A 22,452-nucleotide genomic window follows, 5' to 3' on the forward strand; every position below is an offset into this window, starting at 1 on the left:
AGTTAGGGGCAGGGGGTCCCAGGAAGGGGTGGTCAGGGGATGAGGAGAAGAGGGCGGTTGGATAGGGGATGGGAGTCCTGGGGCGCTGTCAGGGGGCGGGGGTGTGGATAGGGGTTGGAGCAGTCAGGGAGTAGTAGGGTTGGATTGGTTGGGGGTTCTGAGGGGGCAGTCGGGGTGGAAAGTGGGAGGGGGAGGATAGGAGGCAGGGGTCAGGCTGTTTGGGGAGGCACAGCCTTCCCTACCCAGCCCTCCATACAACCCAGATGTGGCCCTTGGGCCAAAAAGTTTGCCCACCCCTCGTTTATGCTATACTAAATTTCTTCAGTAAATTTCAGATACTTAAATTGTACTTAATTTAAAAACTGAATATCTGCTTGGGGGCCAACAAGGCTTCAGACAATCTGGGCTGGGCTGTATCTTGGATAAACTTCTTTATTTGACAATAAAACTACATTGGTTTCTGCTTCAATACCAAGATATATCTATCAGGGTTATGTTTTTATGGTAGTCTGAGCAGCCCTGTGTAGCCTCCTGGGATCCATATTTACTCACCATCACAATAAAATACAGGTTTGATATTTTTTTAATGTGGAAACTGCACAGGATGCCTCCATGAAGGAGGAAAACAGTTTTTAGTCATCTGGTAATGAATGGGAGGAGTGGTGTATCTGTGTGAGTCCTGCATTCATCTGCATAATGCAGGGAATTACATGCCTTAGTTGGGGGCAGCTGGATATATTTCGATTGGAACAATACTTGGGGGGTATGGAATGGTGCACCGGAGAATTGATTGTTTTGGTGTTTCAGAAATAGCCCCTGAGTTGGTGGATCTGGGCCCTGTTTGTAGTCTTAACCCACTTCTATAATCTAGAGAGAGGCTATGAATGTTTACAATATCTGAAAACTTAATTACCTTCTGCAGTTCATAGGTGTGCACTTACTATCTCCGTAGGGACACTTGAGTAGTTTGTTGGATTCTTATCCCTTTATCATTCCAATTCTGATGCACACTCCTCTTGTGGAGTAATTACCTAGCATTCTTATAATATTTTTCTAATTTGTTGCTTTTTACCCTTTTTCACTTTCTCTCCTGTTCTGTGCAGTGAGCCAAACCTGCTAGTCCGTGCCTGTAACCAACTAGGTCAGTTCTTGCAGCACCGGGAAACTAATCTGCGTTATCTAGCACTGGAAAGCATGTGCACGCTTGCCAGCTCTGAATTTTCCCACGAAGCCGTGAAAACTCATATAGAAACAGTTATCAATGCATTGAAGGTAAATATCAAGGTTTAAGAATTCTGGTATATGTTCTGCATCAGTTTTGAATCTCTTGCCCTTGTGCTAAGCTCATCAGTGCTCTTACTTCTCAGAGTAGTCATGTCATGAGTTTTCTTACTTTAGCCACACTATAATAACATTCAAATGTCAGGAGACAAGACTTGAAAAGGAAGGAAGCAGTAGTCTGTAACGTACATTCTTGCAGGTTTTTATCGGTGGACGGATGTTTGTGCCTCAAACCCCACTACTCTAGGCTCAATTGCAATTCAGACATCCACTGAGTAGAAACCTGCTAATGAATTCAACACACGGGCAACAGATTGAAAACACAGTACAGAATTGGTTTTTATCAGATATCTTGATTTCTTCAGAGTTCTGTCCAGTAGCACCTCTGAAGTATATTATTTTCTTCTAGATTCATAAGGTGGGCTACATGCCTCAGTTTGTCACAACAAGTGCCCTTAATGCATTTAACTGCAACTTCCATTAATGCTGAATAAGTCTGATTTAAAACCTCCAGATATAGCTAGTTAATTTCCCATTGTTCTGACAGCTTGACAATCTTAGTAATGCTCATTCATGTCCCATAAGGTGGCAAATGCTTAGTTCTATACAAAAAGGTAATAGGCCATAAGGATTAAATGAATCAGTACTATCTCTGCATTACTTGGTAGGGTTTGATATGTCATTTTATACTAAGTGCCTTTCCCGTCCTCCAGGCACTTCTACATGTTTTAAAATATACAGTAGAAAAACAAAGTGCACTAACTATGATATAACTTTTACACAATCACTCTTGCCCAAAATAGATAAATAGACCTCCGCTAATCCCTTCCCTTGATGCTTGATGGAGGTAGGAATGAAGCAAGCAGCTTGTATTACTGGAAATACAGTGCATTCCTAGGTTCTTGGTTGCAGAATGAACTTGCATAGTATTTCTGTGTAGGAATAACACAGATAACTGTGGCAATTGTTACAATCAATCCTTAACAGTAATTCAGTGTTCAATATGGAAGCTGCATCTCTTCAGTAAATTACATAAATTGCAAATGGGAGCTGAAATAATTTTGGATTCTCTTGCCTGTCACATGATTTTCCATAGAACTTCTACTTTGAGTGAACATTATGGCTTCTCTTACAGACCGAAAGGGATGTGAGTGTAAGACAAAGAGCAGTAGACCTCCTGTATGCTATGTGTGACCGAAGCAATGCCCAGCAGATTGTGGCCGAAATGCTAAATTACTTGGAGACTGCTGATTATTCCATTAGAGAAGAAATTGTGAGTTATTTATGTCCCCTTTGCCAATCTCAATTAGCCTGTGTTGGAAAACGCAGTATGCTGTTGGATGTTGTGTAATTGCTCTCTATTAAAGATATTTTCAAGGTAGCAAAAACTAAAAATGAGATCTGAAAGGTGGTTGTAGTCTAATAATTCAGCTTTTTATCGTTAGAATTGTGTGTTTTGTCCTTGGGAGGAGTGTGATATTAAAAATGAAACTTTGTTCTCAAATTCTGGATGTTGTAGAACTGCGTTCTGTACTGTCAAATTTCCTTCACTGGCCTCAAGATTTTGTATTTGTTAGATTAGTGTTAAATTGTATGATATACAGCAGAACTCTAGTTTGATTTAATTACACTAAGTTTTTAAACAAAGTGCTAATTTGTATAGTATGTCTGTATGTAATACTCTAATTGTTCCAAAACATAGAACTGTCTTTCAATCCAGAGTACTTCCTGGAAATCAATACTTTATATGAGGTGAGAGTTAAAGTGGATAGGAAGTGCTCAGGTATATTTTCGTAGCACCTTAAACATGCTGGGAAGATTTGAGTGAAGATTAGTAATTGAAATATCTATGCTTGGGTACTTGATGTAGTATTAAGTAGTGGCCTCCAGAACCAACTCACAAGTATAACCCTTTAAGGCAGAGGTGGGCAAACTACTGGCCACATTTGGCCCGCGGGACTGTCCTGCCCGGCCCCTGAGCTCCTGGCCGGGGAGGCTAGACCTCAGCCCCTCCCCTGCAGTCATGCCGCTGGGCAGCGGGGCTGCACGCTTCTGCAGGGTGGTGCGGCTGCCAGACATGCTGCTCTGAGCAGCATGGTAAGGGAGCTGGGGTTGGATAAAGGGCAGGGGGTCCTGGGGGGCAGTCAGGGGATGGGGAACAGGGGGAGTTGGATAAGTGTGGGAATCCCGGGGGGCCTGTCAGGGTGTGGGTAGGGGTCAGGGCAGTCAGGGAGTAGGGGGGGTTGGATAGGGGGTGGGAGTCCCGGAGGGGCCTGTCAGGGGCCGGGGGGTCCCCGGAGGGGGCGGTCAGGGGACAGGGAGCAGTGGGGGTTGGATGGGTCGGGGGTTCTGAGGGGGGCAATCAGGGAGCGGGAAGTGGGAGGGGTCAGCCTTCCTTACCCTGTCCTCCATACAGTTTTGCAACCCCAATGTGGCCCTCGGGCCAAAAAGTGTGCCCACCCCTGCTTTAAGGCTTTACCCGGGGTATGAGAGTGTTTTATATGCTGGTAATCTGGGAATATTTTTTCCTCTGTACAACTGCAAAAAATTGAGTTATCTGATCAAGAATCTTTAATTGGCTGGTTTAAATTGATCAAAGATCTCACTCGTTCTGTCCTATTCTGACAGCAGCTTGGATTAATTTATTAATTATACAGCTCAAGGATACCATAGTCTGCTTAACTTGTTTACTCTTCTCTCAAGAAATGCTGTTACAGATACCTCATCCAGGTGCTGTGTGTATAACAAATGCCCTCTGATTTTCAGATACATAGGTCTTAAATGGTTCAAATCTTATTAACTATATTTTTCTACGTTGTTTGGCCTGCCTTTGCTAATTGCCCAAGCGTATATTCAGGCAAAACTGACACTAACATCAATAAGGATTTTATTTGAGCAAGGATTTCTGGAACCCTGTCATTAGATACGCTGTTTGCTACATTCCTCCTCGACTCAACGCTTATTTCAGTGAACAGCGCTTCACAGTAACTTCTTGGCTTGGATCATGCCTTTTTGCTAAGGATACCCATTCACTGTAGATTTCTTTAGGTTTACTTCAGTTTCTTGTTTTGCTCAGGTGCTGAAGGTTGCAATTCTAGCTGAGAAGTATGCAGTGGATTATACCTGGTATGTGGACACAATCTTGAATTTGATTCGTATTGCCGGAGACTACGTCAGTGAAGAGGTGTGGTACAGAGTTATTCAGATTGTGATTAACAGGGATGATGTGCAAGGATATGCAGCAAAGACTGTCTTCGAGGTAAGAATGATAGTTTTTACACTTCCAAGATGGAAAGACCCTCTGCTTCTGTATGGAAGTGCAAACTACACACAATAGTATCTAATTAAAAACTCTGTTCTCATTAACCATTCCCATGATATGTTAATGGCAATTAAATGGCAGTGCTTGAAAAAGAAGAATGACTTCAGTCACGCACTGCTGAAGCTTTGTGTCTTGAATCAGTGAATGGTCTTGCCAGAGACCAAAGTCAGTAGGAAACCTCTATTTCTGATTTGGTTTTCATAGGTAATGCCACAAGACCTGGAGGATTTGTTACTTCGAAAGCTTCTATTTTCAAACACCTTTCTGGTGATATTGATAGTCCATGCTCTTTAATCAAAGTACATAGTACTTCTGAAGGTATTTTATAAAGGTAATATCTAGTAAAAGTGAGACTTTAGGAAGTTTAATTCAAGCAGTGGATTTCCTCCATTATATTAGATGGTATTGACTTCTTATCCCTTTTTTACATACAGTCAGATCACACATACAGAATTGTAACCTTGAATTGCTTTTTTGCTTTTCAGAAATGTTGTGTTCATTGTTGTACCTCACCTATTCCTTTCTATGATAGTGGAGTAGGGGACACAGCATTAGGGTGCTGCCTGCTTGGAAGCGAGGAGACAGTCATGAACTTGCACCCCAGATTGCATATGCCGCAGACAGATGTCTCGCAGCTTGCTTTTCCTCCTCAGCTTAGAAACATAGAGTCTTCGCATTCTTTCCTGCTGTCTTCCTCCTGCGTCTCCTCTCTTCATGCTGCCCTGTCAGGGCTCCATGAAATTAGGGAAAAAATAAACAAGGACAGAAATGAAGTCTGAAGCAGCTTCCAGCATGGGGACTGAGCCACCACCGCTCCTTGCTGACTGTTGTATCAGATACTGTGACTCTCACCTCCTGGTGGGTGTTGAGATGAGATGCTGAAATAGCAGTTATGATTTCACTGGCTCTGTAGCGACTCAGTTCCTACTGGATTTTAAATCTGATGAGCTTAGTGGTTACCCCCCGCTCCCATTGGACATTGCCTGAGATTCCAGACTTGTTCTTTCTGGGACTTGTGTTCTGCAACCACCTTTTGGGTTGGGCTTGTCTCACGCTTAGTCTCAGATCTGGAAGATCTTTATCACTTGCTGTGATACCAGGGATGCTGCTGCCTTGTCTGGCTAACTCCAGTATGCTGGGACTTCATAGACAATTTCAAGAACAATCTCAAAGACCTGTAATGCATTCAGTGATACCTTAATGGGATCTGACCATCCTCCTGCAGGTTCTGATGGGTGTCTTGTTTGAGTTCTGCCTTATTGCTGTGACCTTGTCCAAATGAGGTGGTTGAACTTTCCCATTTCTTCTTGCCCACCTTTCGTTTTAGAAAGGTGGATTTTCAGCATCCTTGGGGATTCATTCCAAAGAGGAATACTGGATTTCCCCCTTTACGAAGTAGTATATTCACCCTTATCCCTATGACACAGTGCTGGTCTTGTTTGGATATTGAGCATGTTCTCAAGTTCAGAAGAAGCTGAACAACTGTTTTAAGGCTGTAAGAAGGGAAAGGTTACAGATTAATATTTTTAGGTGGGTCTGAGGTTGCACTTAGGCTGGTATGCCTCATCCTGAGTTTTAGAGGCCATTTAACTAGGGAAGCCTTCACTACTTCACAGATGAGAACTTTCACAATTTTTTTAGCTCCTTCCTTCCCAGTAGGTGGCACCATAGAACACTATCCTATAATTCACTGCTGTAGGATAAAGGAGTACTTGTGGCACCTCAGACTAAAATTTATTTGAGCGTAAGCTTTCCTGAGCTACAGCTTACTTCATCGGATGCATTCAGTGGAAAATACAGTGGGGAGATTTATATACATAGAGAACATGAAACAGTGGGTGTTACCATACACACTGTAACGAGAGTGATCACTTAAGGTGAGCTATTACCAGCAGGAGAGCTGAGGGGGAAGGGAGGGGAGAGAAACCTTTTGTAGTGATAATCAAGGTGGCCCATTTCCAGCAGTTGACAAGAATGTCTGAGAAACAGCGGGGGGAGGGGGATACTTTTACTTTGTGTAATGACCCATCCCCTCCCAGTCTCTATTCAAGCCTAAGTTAATTGTATCCAGTTTGCAAATTCATTCCAATTCAGCAGTCTCTCGTTGGAGTCTGTGTTTGAAATTTTTTGTGGAAGAATTGCAACTTTTAGGTCTGTAATCGAGTGCCCAAAGAGATTGAAGTGTTCTCCAACTGGTTTTTGAATGTTATAATTCTTGACGTCTGATTTGTGTCCATTTATTCTTTTACGTAGAGACTGTCCAGTTTGACCTATGTACATGGCAGAGGGGCATTGCTGGCACATGATGGCATAGATCACATTGGTAGATGTGCAGGTGAATGAGTCTCTGATAGTGTGGCTGATGTGATTAGGCCCTATGATGGTGTCCCCTGAATAGATATGTGGACACAGTTGGCAACGGGCTTTGTTGCAAAGATAGGCTCCTGGGTTAGTGTGGTTGCTGGTGAGTATTTGCTTCAGTATTTCCATCTCACCATCAACCTCAGCATGGACCAGTCCACACAAGAGATCCACTTCCTGGACGCTACGGTGCTAATAAGCGATGGTCGCATTGGAAACCTACTGACCGCTATTCCTACCTACATGCCTCCAGCTTTCATCCAGACCACACCACACGATCCATTGTCCACAGCCAAGCTCTATGATACAATCGCATTTGCTCCAACCCCTCAGACAGAGACAAACGTACAAGATCTCTGTCAAGCGTTCTTACAACTACAGTACCCACTTGCTGAAGTGAAGAAACAGATTGACAGAGCCAGAAGAGTACCCAGAAGTTACCTACTACAGGACAGGCCCAACAAAGAAAATAACAGAACGCCACTAGCCATCACCTTCAGCCCCCAATTAAAACCTCTCCACCGCATCGCCAAGTATCTACAAGCTATCCTGAAGGATGACCCATCACTCTCACAGATCTTGGGAGATAGGCCAGTCCTTGCTTACAGACAGCCCCCCAACCTGAAGCAAATACTCACCAGCAACCACACACCACACAACAGAACCACTAACAGGAAACTAACAGAATTACCAGTCAATAACTTTCCCTTGCCCCATTGCTTCTATTTCTTGTGTGTGTACTGCTTACATATGCATATTCCACTTTGTACTCATAGGAGATAATGTGACCTGGCAGCTCTTTGCAAACCTGTGCAAATGCTTTGTGGTTCATGCTTGAGGACCGTTTTCCTAAAATTTGTAGAGTAATGTAGCATCACTATAGTGATATTGTCTAGAGTAGAATAATAGTCTTTCTTTTGGTTGTATCATTGATTCTTGATTGATTTTTTCTTTGTCCAGTGGTTTTGACTGAATGGTCTTTTACAGGCCCTTCAGGCACCAGCATGCCATGAAAATCTGGTAAAAGTAGGTGGTTACATCCTGGGAGAATTTGGAAATCTAATTGCTGGTGACCCAAGATCCAGGTGAGAACACTTTGTTCTAAAACAGACCACTTAAAATACTATAATTGTTTATCATGGAATCTCAGTGCATCTCTTTACAATGAGTTCTCCTCTCTCTCTCTCAAATATTATGGTCACATACAGCTGAATGTTGAACTGTTATTAAATAATGCATATGTATTATGATATCAGGAAAACGGAACTATATTTTTTTTTCCCTTAAGTCCTCTGATTCAATTCAACTTGCTGCACTCCAAGTTTCATCTGTGTAGTGTCCCCACCCGTGCACTGCTTCTGTCTACCTACATCAAGTTTGTGAACCTATTTCCGGAAATCAAAACTACCATTCAAGACGTACTGCGCAGTGACAGTCAGCTGAAGAATGCTGATGTTGAGCTACAGCAGAGAGCCGTTGAATACCTGAGGCTCAGTACCATTGCTAGTACTGATATCTTGGTAGGTACATAGAGTTAAACATGGAAAAGTCTTTGCAAGTGAGTGACTTCTGTCTGGGCAGGATTCCACTTAAATGTTTTAGTGGATGTTGTTCAGTAAATGGACTGCCCAGAACTTCGTTAAAATGAAGTTAGGGTTGCCCAGTACTGTCTTATGCCATTCCAGACAATCGAGTTCTGCTACATTCCAAACTTCTGAAAATCAAAAAATGAACAGATATGGTATAATGCAAATATAAATTTCTGAAATAGAATAGAGTTAAGATGCATGCCACCCCGACAACCCAGCTTTAACCCTGCTCCTGGGATCTGGCAGTAGTCGTTGGAATGGCTCACTAAGAGTGGAGCTATAGTAGGTAGACTTGAAGGGGCTATGGGAAAGTGTGGTGTTGTCACGTTCCACTGATACAAATTGCAGCATTTATCTGCATGTACTCCAGAAGTGTTCGTTGTTCGGTGTAGCTGTTTTGAATGGTGGGAGGGATTAGTTGGAGCAGGTTGACAGAGCTGCCACGGTAAGATGAAGAGAGCTTCATGTGTACCTTGAGTTAAATATGACTCTTCTCAGATTTGAGCTCTTTAGGTTGTGTCACTAATGATGCACAGAAGTCTTGTCATGGGGATTGTCAGCAGTCTGGTGACATAAAGTCTCCAGGACTAAGTGAGATGTAAGTGAAGACAAAGTCTGTGATGTAATCCTCATGACAAAGGTGAGGAAGTGGTAACAGTTAGCAATTCTGGGGTGATTTGTGGGTGGTGACCTCTGTGTATGAGTGCAGACCAGGTGTAGGTAGCTCTTTTTTGCTATGATTGATCTAAACCAGAGTTTTGCCTCAACAAAGAGAAGGTTTAAACTTTCTTAGAGTGATTATGATCTGTTCCCAGACTGTTGGGTAACATCTCTAAGGGTATAGTGGTGGTATGTGTTATGGCATATTGAGACATTACTCAGAGTTAATGTTGGTTTGCAGGAGTGGTGTATACCTTAACTCTGTGTGTTTCTTAATTTTTAGAGGTTTTAGTGCAGCTGAACTTGATGTCCTAGAATGGCTTGAGGCAGCGCCAGGCAACCTTAATGTTGCATCAGAGATTTTAGACAGATAGAAGAAGAAGAAGCAGAAAAAAAAAAAGGAATTTGTTTCTGCTCTGTCAACATTTTTGAGCTCTTAAAGAGCAACAGTTAGAGGTGTGGAATTTCACTGAAGGATCATAGTAAAAATATTTTCAGAAACTCAATTCTTCATCAGAGCCCTAGACATTGCACTGTGTTTAAAAATCAGTGTTTGGATAATCCCTTACATTAAGGGGTGATCACACTGAAAAGTTATAACAGCATAGCTACCTCTCTCAGGGGTGTGAAAAACCCACATCCTGAGAGATGTAATTAAGCCAGCCTAACCCCTGGGGTAGACAGTGCTAGGTTAATGGAAGAATTCTTCCGTCTACCTAGCTACTGCTTCTTGGGGAGGTGGATTAGCTGCAGAAGAGGTTCTGAAACTGGGGGCATGGAATGTATTTTTCGGGGGTATGGGGTGAGAAACCACTCAGTCTTCAGAGAGGGGGCGATGAGAGTGGTGGTTGCTGAACCCCTCACGTTGCTGTAGTTAAGTGTCTACACTGGAGCACTACAGTGGCACAGTTGTGCCACTGGAGCATTTGAGTGTAGATGTAACCTAAGGGTTTTTTGTCTTGATGTGTGCTAGCCCCTCAGTAGTTAAGTCAGAGCACAGCCCTAATGGGTGAAGGTTGTTAAAAGGGTAGAGCCCCTGTGTTGCTTCAACACCCCTTGCACTTTCCACCTCACAGCTCCAACCCCATTCCCACCCCATTATACTCCCTTGCTACACCAAAAAAGTTAAGAATCTGAATGTTAGCATGGCTATGTATTAAGAAGGTGTTGAGCAAATATCCAGTGACAACTTTCCTTTGATCACACTGGTTTGAGGAGCATAAGTCATGATGATTACATTACTCCAAATGCTTACTGCACAGTCATTATCTTCTATATCACTAGTGCTTATATCACTGACAGCTTCTAAAGTAAAATCAGAATCTGCATGTGGATTTTGGAGCACTTTAAAATATCTTAAACCAGAACAAAACTTCAAAAAGAAGCCTCCATAAAATGCAGGCAAAGAACTACTAATTTACATAACACATTCTCCAAAAACTGCCACAAGTAGAACTTTAACTCTCAGTGCATGAGTGTTGCTTAGATTTAGTGTCCACAGCATGTCACCATGAGCCACCCAATTACGTCTGTGATGAAAAACAACCTGCAAACCCTCTCGTCTTAGTGCATGTGTGTATTTCACTGTTTTGTCAGTTTAGGTCAACTTGACCTGGAGCTGTAAACTTACTAACTCTCAGTACTGCTACTCCAAAGGCACATGGGTGCTCTGCACTACTGAAATGAATCCCAAGGGGTGATATCAGTTTGGGAAGGATCAAAACCAGGTGATTTTATAAATGTAATGGGTTTTGTTAAGCGGATTGCATCTCAGGAATCACTTGCTCAGATGACCCTAAATTGGGACCACAAACCCGACTGTGCATCCCCATGGGGCACAGCAAATAAAACCGAGTCAGCTTATGGCTTTAAAGCACTTGCTTACTGTTTAAAAGAAGCAACTCTCAAACTTAACTATAGCAGAGCTATTTCTCTACTATAATGTGCTGCTGTCTGTTACATAGGTGGTGTATTTCTGTGCTCTGCAACAAGAAGCAACTCTACAATGGTGTATGCCTTGAAAGGTTGGGGTGATCTGTTTTCTTGAAAGTGTCTACCCGTCTGAAGACACATGTGTTGTATTGAAAACTAATATTCGCTTATTTCATGGCAAGGCAACTGTGCTAGAAGAAATGCCTCCATTTCCAGAGAGGGAGTCATCCATTCTGGCTAAGCTGAAGAAGAAGAAGGGCCCCGGCACAGTTACTGACCTAGAAGAGATCAAAAAGGAGAGGAACTCTGATGTGAATGGAGGCACTGAATCCACCGCTGTTAATGCCAGTACTGTGGTATGTTTCCTTAAGTAATTATACCACTTGTGATAACCAATCTAATACCAATTATGATTTTCTAGGAGGGAAATACAGAGATTCCTTAACATTTTGCTTGTTCAGTGGCTTGTATTGTGCATTCACTGTTTCTTAAATTTGAGGCTCCTGATGTTTGTATAAAGTAGCTGGAAAAGTTGGATTTTAATTCCAGAGGGGGGGGAAGTAGTGGGTAGAATTTGCAGAAGTTGAAGTCAGTGGGGCCAAATTAGACCAAGACTCTGTGCTTTTGATAATCTGCATATAGTTACTTTGAAACTGTTAAAATACGTATAACTAACATTTTGAAAAGAAAATGTTGACATCCCATTCTTGGGATAAATTTTGGACAAAGTGTGTTTGAATAATCAACTTCATTAACACTCTTAGAAAGAAGCTAATTATCTGTAATGGAGTTCTGTGAAACATTTTAAGTCTAGATGTTCTAATTTTCTTTACTATAGACTGACTTTTGCCAGTTTATTTTTCTGTTTCAAAGCATTCAGGACACTGCTGCACTTTTTTGTACTTAAAGTAATCTAATGTGGATGTACTTTAAACTGATTTAACCATTACTTATATTCATTTATATAAAGTCATAACTTGAGTTAAATTGCTGCACATTTTAAGGACTTACATTTTAAGTGTAAACAACATCAGTCCTGGGCTTTTCCGTATCTCCCAATTATGCTGAATTGCAAGGTGGTTTTGTGATGGAATGCTGTCTACTCTACTAAGATGAGATTCATCATCTCTTGTGACTAAAAGCAAAACCAAAATCTGTAACTATTAGGATTAATTTTCTAAGTGTTTTTTTTTTTTTTTTTAACGTCTTGCCTGATTCTCCACTTCAGGGTTCACTGGCTGAACTGGTTACTGGGCCCAGACCTCGCCCTTTTCGTCTGAATTCTTCTCGTTTAGCCATCCACAACCTTCAGACAGGAGTTCCTTGTTTGTTTAAAGGATTCTTCACTTCTGAGGTCTTTTAATTAGTCCTGTTGCAGGCATGAAGTCTTAAAACTTTTTGCTTTTTGGTGCTTGCAGTTATTCATGACAAGGCCTGCGCTACTTTGGGAAGTGGTTTGGGAGTGAATTATTAACATGCATGCCTATTTCGGTTTAACTATCCAGTTGTCTTAAACATTGATATAGAGACAACTCAGAAATGCAAACTTTTTATGAATAATCAGATACTTTAGTGAATTGTTTCTAAATCCTCCTGTTGCTGTAATTTCTCATGTTCCCCTGCTCTCTGTTATTTGATAGATGTCGCTATAGTTTCATGGGTTTCCCTCATAGCTACTCTGCAAATACTAGAAATGTCACCAAACTAGAGTCCATCCCATTCAAGACCACCTGTTCTCTTGCTGCATGAAATTTGCACAATAGTTTAAAACCTTGGTGTTGCTAGGCTACTTTTATTGTTTGGTAATTGTAAGTTTCTCTTGACATAAGTGCATTTGGATATTTCAGAATTCCCAGTAAGGCAGGATCTTACTCTGCTGTCTCATTTTTTTTCATTAGTACATACCTAATACTAATTAACAATCACTTGCTGCTTTCCTTCCCATGGTAAGGGAAGTAATAAACATTTAACCCAAGCCAGTAAATGCTTTGCATGCATATCTTTAGCACAGCATTGATATTACTTTTTCCTGTTGGTGATGTTAATTCCCTTCACATTTTTAACTGTTTTTTTCATCTTTAAAGAGAAGCAATAACATGGAAATTTTTCCCTAACTTCGTCTTTACCTGTAATGGGAGTTTAATTTTAAGCACACTTCTTCAACAAATTAGCTTTTCATAGTGGATTTAGAAGACCTCTTGTGACTACAGATATATATTTGCATTGATTTTTTTAAAATATATTTTTTAGGGGTGGTACCTAACTTAAGATGCCTGATCTAACATAATTCTCAAAGTGAGCAGCCACACTCAAACTGAGGCACCTTTAAGGTGTCTCAACTTGGGTACGCAAAATCACTGGTCACTGCTGAAAATTTTGACCATCAGTGGTGATGAAGGGTATGAGAGGTGTTGTCAGTACTGTGCATATATGTGGTAAGGTTGAAGTTTTTAACCGTATTAAACTAGATGGACCTGAAGAGCAGTTGTTGGTTTGATTCTCCACTGCACCCAGGTTCTGCTTAGGAGGCTGAGAGCAAGTCAGTCCTAGCTTGCCTGGTTCTCATCTGCCAAGCCCCAACATAAATTAAACTTGCAGGGGGTAGTGTAGACTTATGCTGCTGGTGAAAGACAAAGGTCTTATTCCAATGTAAAATTGGGTGCCGTGGTGCCTTGTTCAACTATGCCATCTCCTATGCCGCACCCTTGATGTCCACTTTACCTCCCATTATGCTGGAAGGGGTGTGGTTCCAGCACAAAGGTGGTAGAGCTGCCAGTGTAGATGGAAATCTCCAATACAGATCTTTAGCTGCTTCAGGTTTGCTTTGTGCACCAGAGAATCTGTCCCAAATAACCATTGCCGATTTAAAAAATGGTCACTTTTAAATGCTTATGACTTTTTTTTGAACTTTTCAGTGGAATCACTTAAAACTTTAGGAAAAAAAAAATCTAGCTCTGTTTAGCACATGTTGTAAAGTTCTGCGAGAAGGACAATATTTCCTTTCCAAATCAGTATAATAAGGCCCCAATTTAACTTTCATTATCTTCACTGTGGAATCGCAACTGGCACACCTGTACACATTGTGTCTGGGAGTTTACGTAAGTAGAGTAAATTGTTCCGATATGTCCATTTATTAATATCTTGCTTTTCCAGGAGAAAGTTAACTATCTTTCCCTCCATCTCCTTCCCTTTGAGGAAGAAGAAAATTCCCAACCAGCAGTCCAAGAAATACAAGTTCATCAAACTTTTAATGCCAGATTCTCCATCCACTGGAACTCCTCATTCATTTTACTTCATTTGTGACTTAAGTGTTGTTACTCTTCTTGTGTTGGGGAATCTTATTCTAGATTTTATTTCCTTTCTTAACCAACTTTAATTTTAGGAGCACTCTGGTTTCTGGCTTATTAGTCTCAATACTTCTCTTTTGAGTGTGTGCATGGCTTCAGAACTGAACATTCAAGTGTATGAGCAAAGAGCTATATTTGTTAAAAGGAAAGGGTTTTTAATATTCAGGAAAAGATCAGTTTTAGGCGTCTGGGTTTGTCAAAATATCCTGAAATTTAGGTTTACACAATAGTCCGTGAGGTTGGGGGACATAAGTATTTTGGATTAGAGTTATGTAAAGTTGGAGTTTTCAGAATAGTACAGATTGACCTGTACTGCTTTTAATGTTCAAAGGTGAATGAGGGAGGTAACGTAACGCACCCTAATTCTTCATGGTATCTGGTTTAAAACTGGCTTTATGGGAAGATAAAATCTAGTGATGGGAAACTAGCAGCTTTTTGGATATGAAACTACCTGTCTGAGGCCATTTAAAGGGCAAGGTGATAGCCACATGTGGAAGATGTCTTTATTTCCTACAAACAAAACTATTTTAAAAATCTGAGCCAGTCTTTATTGGGGACTGGGAGGTGAGGCGCAATTTGGGATTTGTATTAGTCTATATGAGTTAAATGCAACTTTAAAGTGTTCCATTTTATCTTTTACAGTCTACTCCTTCTCCATCAGCAGACCTTCTGGGCCTCGGTGCAGCTCCTCTCACCAGCTCTGCTCCTCCCCCTTCCTCTACTGGCAGTTTGCTGGTGGATGTATTTTCAGACTCTGCTTCTGTGGTTGCACCTCTTGCTCCTGGCTCTGAAGATAATTTTGCAAGGTAATTAAAATAATTCTCAACTGAGTTGGGAGTAGGTGTTGCCTCTTATCTTCCACCTTTTTCCATCCTACCCTAATGAAGGGTACAAACAGATGAAACTCTCCCTCTCTCTCTCTAAGCAACCCCCCCCCCCCGGTTCCCCCTTAAGAACAACATGGCTTTGTCAGTCCTACTTCTACGAATATGTTCCTTAATGTCATGTGAGATTAATTCATTTACTGATATAATCACCTATGGGCAAATCTAGAGCTTGTTATTTTATGCTTAATATCCAGATTATATTGAGTACAGTAAGACCTAAAGGCAATGATGAGGTCAGTGGATAACTTTGGACCTGGCCATAAACGATTTCTATTTTATTGCTTTCAGTTTTAGGTGCATAAGGTAAGCTGTTCTTACATTAATACCTACAGCCTGATATTGAAATGAATGGATTAGTTTGTAGTAGTGAACTGTTATTTTACGTATTCAATTTAGGCTAGATAATCCAAAATAATTCCTTTCTTATTCCTGTGCCATACAGGACTCTAGCAATTGTGTCCTTGCATCTGTAACACATTCCTGTTGTTGGCCTGGGGTGGGTAGGTTATTGCTAATTTTTGTCTCTGTGACAGCAGATCTCCTAGAGCTATTAAACATAGTCTATCCGAATGGATTAAACCAGTCGCAGACCTGAAGGCATATTTAATTTGGATTTTATATATTGTTTATGATCTAACTACAGTCAATGGCCTCATTGTATAAAGGCATTCTTGCTTCTTCACAATGTCCCTTGTATTTAAAAGTACATATTATCCTACATTCCAGCATGCCTTTTTAATTCAATGATCAATAACTGCTTTTATTGATTACCAGCATTTTAGGTGAAATTCTCAATATAAAGCTTTCAGGCGCTGTTCACAAGACATTAAATTCTTGGGTGTCAGTGGGTATATATCATGAGAGGCTCCATCTTACTGCTAGCTTTTTCTAGCAGAATTCTAGCATGTGAGGATAGCTAATATTAAATAGAATATGTAACCTGAATCTCTTGTCATTGAACACTTAGCTGAAAAACATTTGAATATAGTTAAGACTGCCTAGTCAACCAGGGTGTTTAATTAAAAAAAAACCAAAAAAACCAAAAACCTCCCACTGTGTCAGACCTCTGCTTATAACATCTACTAAACAAGATTTAATACTACTATGGACAAAGTCTTTAAAGTAATGGAGGGCAGCTGAGCCGTTGAAGTATACAGCAGTCATGCTTTGTGTGTTCTTGCTGCCTATTAAGTATAGGGATAAGTATGTGCTCCAGCACAGCTCTGTAAAATTGCCAGGAGAAAGTACCAGCCCAGACACAATCTACTTGCCTGCTGTTTGCTATAGTTGAAAAATTTCATCCTAAAACATTTCCTTCTTGCAAGATAGTGGATTGTGTGAGACAAATATAAGTGACTCATACATGGTAACCTTTAGTGTGTGGCAGTAAAGTTAAACGATGTTTTAGAGCTGGCATCTGCGTACCTCTTCTCTGTCCTTTCTCTTCATTTAGTGTTAGGCTAGTAGTTCAGGAGTGATCTGCAGGGGTGAAGAATTAATGCTTTATTTGTAGACATTTGCTGCAGAAAAATGACCGGCCTTGCCGAGAACTCTATCCTGATTGCAGTCATTGCATCTAGTAAAGTGCTTGTCTAAGGTAGTTACTACCTAAGCGTCTTCTACAGTAACCTTTGCCACTTTTCCATAAGTAGTAAGGTGGGACTAAGGAGGAAATCTGTTACTTGGTTAAGGGATGTTCTGGACAGTCTACCAGTGTATTTACTGTGGCATGATTGTTGTAAAATGTTTGGGCAATGCTTGTTCTTTCATTCAAGCAGTGCAGTTTTATTAGAGTTTGAGAAAAGCACAACTGTAACTAGAAATGCTGCCAGTGCCAATGAGGGCCTGGCATCCATATGCAGACGAATGAAAGTTAATGGACGTTCTTAAATGTGGACTTAATCCAAATTTTTTGTACAATGGTGCCTGGACTTAGATGTCTAAAAAGGATTTAGAGGCCTAAAGTGGTATGATTTTAAGTGCTGAACATTTCCACTCTTATTGACATCAGTGGGGACTGCAGCCCCTCTGAAAAATCCAGTTGCTTAGATGGCTAAAGTATTTAGGTACCTAACTCAAGGTGTCTTCGTTCAAAAATGTAGGCCTTGTCAAATCCCAAAGTGCTGTTCTGAGGGGGGAAATAAAGGAAATGACTAAGCTCTCTCTCTTTTTTCTTTTTTTTTTTTTTTTTTTTTTTTTTACACTAATTTATAACTCTTGCCATCTCTGTTGCTACCTCCTTTCTTTCTTTGTGCTGCTTGAATTAGCCCTGACCTGGCTTCATCTGAGGTAGTTTCTGAGGAACCAGCTGATACTGTGCATGATGCTGATGAGCTTATTCACAAGTAAGCAATACTAAAATCTTGCGAAGATGGGCGACTTCCAGAGCATTATCACGAAATAATCAAAAATCACAAAGCAAGGGATTAAACTAAGTATTAACCCACTAGTTTTCAAAGTGGCCAGTGTTTTTTCTAGACATGCAGTAAGACTGGTAATGCACAGAGCTGGTTATAAATGCTGTGTTGCATATGCTATATACTCAGTCACAACTTTGCCAGTGCAGCTCAGTGCTCCCCTGCAATACCACATGCTGCTTTAAAGTTAGGCTTCTCTTCATCAGTGTTAGTTGTATGCCACGTTTTGCAATCATTTGGGGTTGAGAACAAATGTAACTGGGATTAGATAGGCATAGCCAAGGGTATTGGTATTGCAAGTGCACTTTGTTCAAGTGCTTCATAGGTGAAACACTGAATTGAAGTTCATTAATCCACTAGATTAATGCTGGATTGAAAAATCTATTGCCTGGTCCTTGTATAGCATGTTTGCGTGTCTTGGTTTCCTCCTGTTTTCGTTTTAAGCATAACATTGAAATAAACTTGAATAGTTAAAATAATGATACATTGCAAGGAAGGTGTGGGCTAGAATATAAATTCATTTGCATTAAATTTACAATTTTTCTGTTGTCTGTCCTTTTTACTGACTACTTCAAAGCACTTGGGCCCACAGTTCTCTTCTTTATGCTGACCACAAGACCTTTACATTCCATGGCTTTGATTGCTTTGTAATAATTTGTCTTGCAGTTAAAATATAAACTCTTATCTTTCAAATGTGCCTATCTTTCTCTAGGTTTGTATGTAAAAATAATGGAGTTTTGTTTGAAAATCAGCTGCTACAGATTGGACTGAAATCTGAATTTCGACAGAACTTGGGTAAGACCAATAATTTTATATGTTTTGAATAGATCTGGTAGTTAACATGGTGCTAACTTCCCTGTTGTATCAACAGCAGTGTCAGCACAGAATTGGGAATAAACCTTGTTAGTTAAAAATGGTTATTTTATTAATTTACTGGTGACAAATTTTCTAAACATCTAAAGTGGATCAGATTTGAGGCCTAACCTTCTTAAGGAACCCTTTTTGTGTTGATGGTGGAAACCAGTTGTCTTAGGCTATAGAGTAGTCATAGCTTATGTCAGCAAAAGTTACGTCACTCGGGTGTGAATATACCCCCCCCCACACACCCCCGGGCAACATAAATTACACCAACATAAGTGCTCGTGTATGTGCATGCAACTCTGTGTTGGCAGGAAAGCTTGATGCTGACAGGAGAGAGCTCTCCCGTCGGCGTAGAGCATCTTCACCAGACGCACTGCAGAAGGACAGCTGTATCTGTGCAGCTGCACCGCTGAAACACTGTACATACAGACACAGCCCTAGACTTTTGCTCCAGATATAGTCAGTATACTTACTTAATGTTCTGTGCTATACTTGAGGATTTTATAATGAAATGTTTTTACCTATTTTTTTCCAGGTCGGATGTTTATATTTTATGGTAACAAGACTTCCACTCAGTTCTTGAATTTTACTCCAACACTAATCTGTTCAGATGAACTTCAGTCAAATATCCTTGATTTAATTGATCCGCCTCATGCAAGTAGTAGTGTATGCACCTGACCATTACATATATCAAATGCAAAAATAAACAAGAATAAAGAAATATTTTGGCTAATGCAATAGCTGCTAGATTCAAAATCTGATACCTCACAAGATGAGGAAGTTGGCACTTCTGTGTCTTAAAAATACAACCTTTTGGTGTCAGATTTTGCTGAATTAATTTTTCTACACTATGGCTCTAGAAAAAATACTACACATTGTAGTATTGTGTAGGATTTGTATAGGGATATCTTTTTGTTGTGAGAAGTTACCTAATACGCTTTTGACAAGATACATTGTATTGCATGGGCAAAGTTGCAAAGTACCAGCTTCCAGGAGGAAAAAGGAGCATATTAAAACCAGATATTTGATTAATTTACCACAGAGCTATTATCTATTGCCAACTTTAGTTTAGGCCTCTCTGCTGGTACTAAAGTTGAAATGGTTTTAACTCTTTGGTACCAACAGAGTTAATTAAAATTTAATCACAAAATACACTGCGAGTTAAAAGGGAATAAGTCAAATTAGACAAATGCAAACTAAATGAGGATTTTTAAACTATGCAAGCTAATGTGGAGAGATTGCTCACTGCTCTTTAAAATATTTGTTGCATGACCAAAACAATCACTTTTAAGCAGTTAGCAGAAGTCTAGCAATGGATTTTGAATATATACCTGATAGTATCAAAGAAAATAAGGGTGCTTTATTAAAAATTCCATGAATATAGCATGTGGTAAAGTAATCAATTTGCACATCACAACATTGCTTGGTTAGTTTGCTGAAGTCAACTTGGAAGCTACAAGAAATGTAGTTAAGCCTTTGGTTATTAACTAAAGACCTTGATGCTAAAATATATATTTTTGGCAGGCAAACTCTTTAAAAATGTGGTTGTAATTAAACCTCTTCATTCTTCAGAAATGGCTAGATTAACTTTGACTTCTTCCTTGCTTTCCCCATGAATTGAAAATATTTGTTTTGCTCGGTTTAGCTTTTCTAAGTGGTAACTTCCACTGAGACCACTTATGCTTGTGGATACAATGAAACAATTCATAAATCCTTTAAAAAAATTAATGGAATTTTAATGATAGAGTTTAACTGACGAGGCTTAGTGCATGCACTATTTTACAGACATTAACATAACACTGAAATTGTACTTACATCTTAATGACCTACCACTATTACAAGTAATGCCTAAAATTACTAAACTCAAAGATTATATGGAGAGAGGTTTTTTTCAAATTACTTTGCACCCTTGACATCACTGTAAGGTTAATTTACTGTTTCACCGTAGTCAGGTGCCATTGTTCTTGTGAGCCTTTGTGGTAACGAAGGGGAGGGGCAACAAATGAAACAAAAATTAAGACTTTTCTTTTCTTTTAAATGATTGCTGATCCTCTTAGTGCCATGTGTTGTGAAAGCAATAGGGAAATCAGAGAAGTCTCAAATTTTAGCATAAATTGAAACAAGTCCATGGTATTAACATTAGTCCCAGCAAATATATTCCAAAATAAAATTTAAATTTTGTTGGAAAAAAGCTTCATAATGTACTTATGAGTCTGCCTTTCCTCTCATGTGGAAAGACAATATGGTGCAAATTTTAGTGCCTTTGTTAAAAAATTTTCAGGCAGGTGAACAGTACTGTGCATTAGTAGAATCATATTAGTAAAAATGAAAAAAAAAGAATAAATGCATATTAGTAAAGACTGAATAGCTGAATGAGAAATGCAAAGAAATTGGATAGTTGGATAAAGAGAATAACATGAGATGTATCAAAAGATAAGAGCCTTCAATTAAAGAAAAAAGGTGACCAATACAACTGTTAAGGACAAAAATAGACAATATTTGACCAACCCTAAAGACAAGAACAAGAGACAGTGAGAATATATCAAGGGACTATATGGTGCGATAGGCCTGAAAAACCTTTGCTAGAGATTAATTAAGTCCATGAATAATGGATGAAGAAATCTTGGCATCAATAAAAAGACTTCAGAATGGAAAAGCACTAGATTGTGATGGAAGACTGGCTGAATTGTTAAAGCATAGGGGAAGAAGACTTGAAAGCCCAGTCAGAGGTAATGAAGAATATATTTAAGACTGGAGAATTGCCAGAATACTTCAGGTTTCAGAGTAGCAGCCGTGTTAGTCTGTATTTGCAAAAAGAAAAGGAGTACTAGTGGCACCTTAGAGACTAACCAATTTATTTGAGCATGAGCTTTGCTCAGATAAATTGGTTAGTCTCTAAGGTGCCACTAGTACTCCTTTTCTTTTTTCAGAATACTTCAGTACCTTACATATCCAAACTGCAAAAAAAAAAAAAAAAAAAAAAAGACCACTGCTATGGATAGTAAAGACTACAGAACAATCACATGCCTCTAAGGGGAGAAAAGAGAAAACAAAACCCATGGCAGTGTGTCTGACTCTGGGACTACAGACGCTACATACCCTGATGGTATGTCTACACTGCCATGTAAATCAGGTCTTTGGGCCCTGGGCTTGTGAACATTGTGTTTCCAAGCCTGCACTTGAGCATCTACACTGCATTGTAAACCTGGGCTTAAAGTTGCTTGATCTGGGTCGCACATCCATACTGCACTACAGACATTCTGACTTGGGTCTGTGGCTTGAACAGCATTCATGCTGCAAAATGACAGGCTTTTGACCTGAGGCCCAGTGGGGTTCCTGAGTCCTTGTTGACCCAAGTCAGTGATTTGTGTGTGGATGGAAGGGGAGCTTGACATCAAACTTGTGCCAGAGCCTGGGCTAAGTGTGCAGTGTAATTATATTTCTAAATATTTTTGTGAGTTGTTCAAGACCTAATACAAGAAAAAATTGAAAAGGAAAAGTGACCAATAATACTGCTTCAGACATGGAAAGGGCATGATAAACAGCATTATGAACTTGAATCTCATATTAGAAAGATCATTTGAAATGGGGAACACAGTATAGTTGTATTTTATTGACTTCCAAAAAGCATTTGACAGAATCTCCTGCTACAAATTACTCAATATATTAAGATCTGTAGGGATTGATAGATACAAAATGTGAGTAAAAATGAGTATCCCTAGCAGTTTAGAATTACCATCTACAGCATATAAGACTTGTTTGGACATCTTGTGTTTGCATACATTGCATGTACTC

At 39.9% G+C, this 22,452-nt stretch overlaps 1 protein-coding gene across 7 annotated transcripts in view; it reads left to right on the forward strand.

Moving 5' to 3' along the window:
- AP2A2 (adaptor related protein complex 2 subunit alpha 2) overlaps window positions 1-22,452 on the forward strand; it is a 100,908-nt gene that overhangs the window by 60,561 nt on the left and 17,895 nt on the right. For 5 of the 7 annotated variants that reach the window (XR_012159320.1, XM_073347187.1, XM_073347188.1 and 2 more), the window contains 10 exons: window positions 1,104-1,272; window positions 2,417-2,554; window positions 4,358-4,540; window positions 7,952-8,049; window positions 8,253-8,484; window positions 11,328-11,501; window positions 15,135-15,298; window positions 17,647-17,724; window positions 18,509-18,591; window positions 19,193-19,282. Coding sequence is in view for 6 of the 7 variants with exons in the window: in XM_073347187.1 (XP_073203288.1) it covers window positions 1,104-1,272; window positions 2,417-2,554; window positions 4,358-4,540; window positions 7,952-8,049; window positions 8,253-8,484; window positions 11,328-11,501; window positions 15,135-15,298; window positions 17,647-17,724; window positions 18,509-18,591; window positions 19,193-19,282 (1,409 nt within the window). In the remaining variant the exon portion in view is untranslated. The remainder of the gene's footprint in view (window positions 1-1,103; window positions 1,273-2,416; window positions 2,555-4,357; window positions 4,541-7,951; window positions 8,050-8,252; window positions 8,485-11,327; window positions 11,502-15,134; window positions 15,299-17,646; window positions 17,725-18,508; window positions 18,592-19,192; window positions 19,283-22,452) is intronic. The other 2 variants (XM_073347192.1, XM_073347193.1) reach the window with 1 other exon arrangement.

Source organism: Lepidochelys kempii, chromosome 6 (genome assembly GCF_965140265.1).
Source record: "Lepidochelys kempii isolate rLepKem1 chromosome 6, rLepKem1.hap2, whole genome shotgun sequence".
Taxonomy (NCBI): Eukaryota; Metazoa; Chordata; order Testudines; family Cheloniidae; genus Lepidochelys; species Lepidochelys kempii.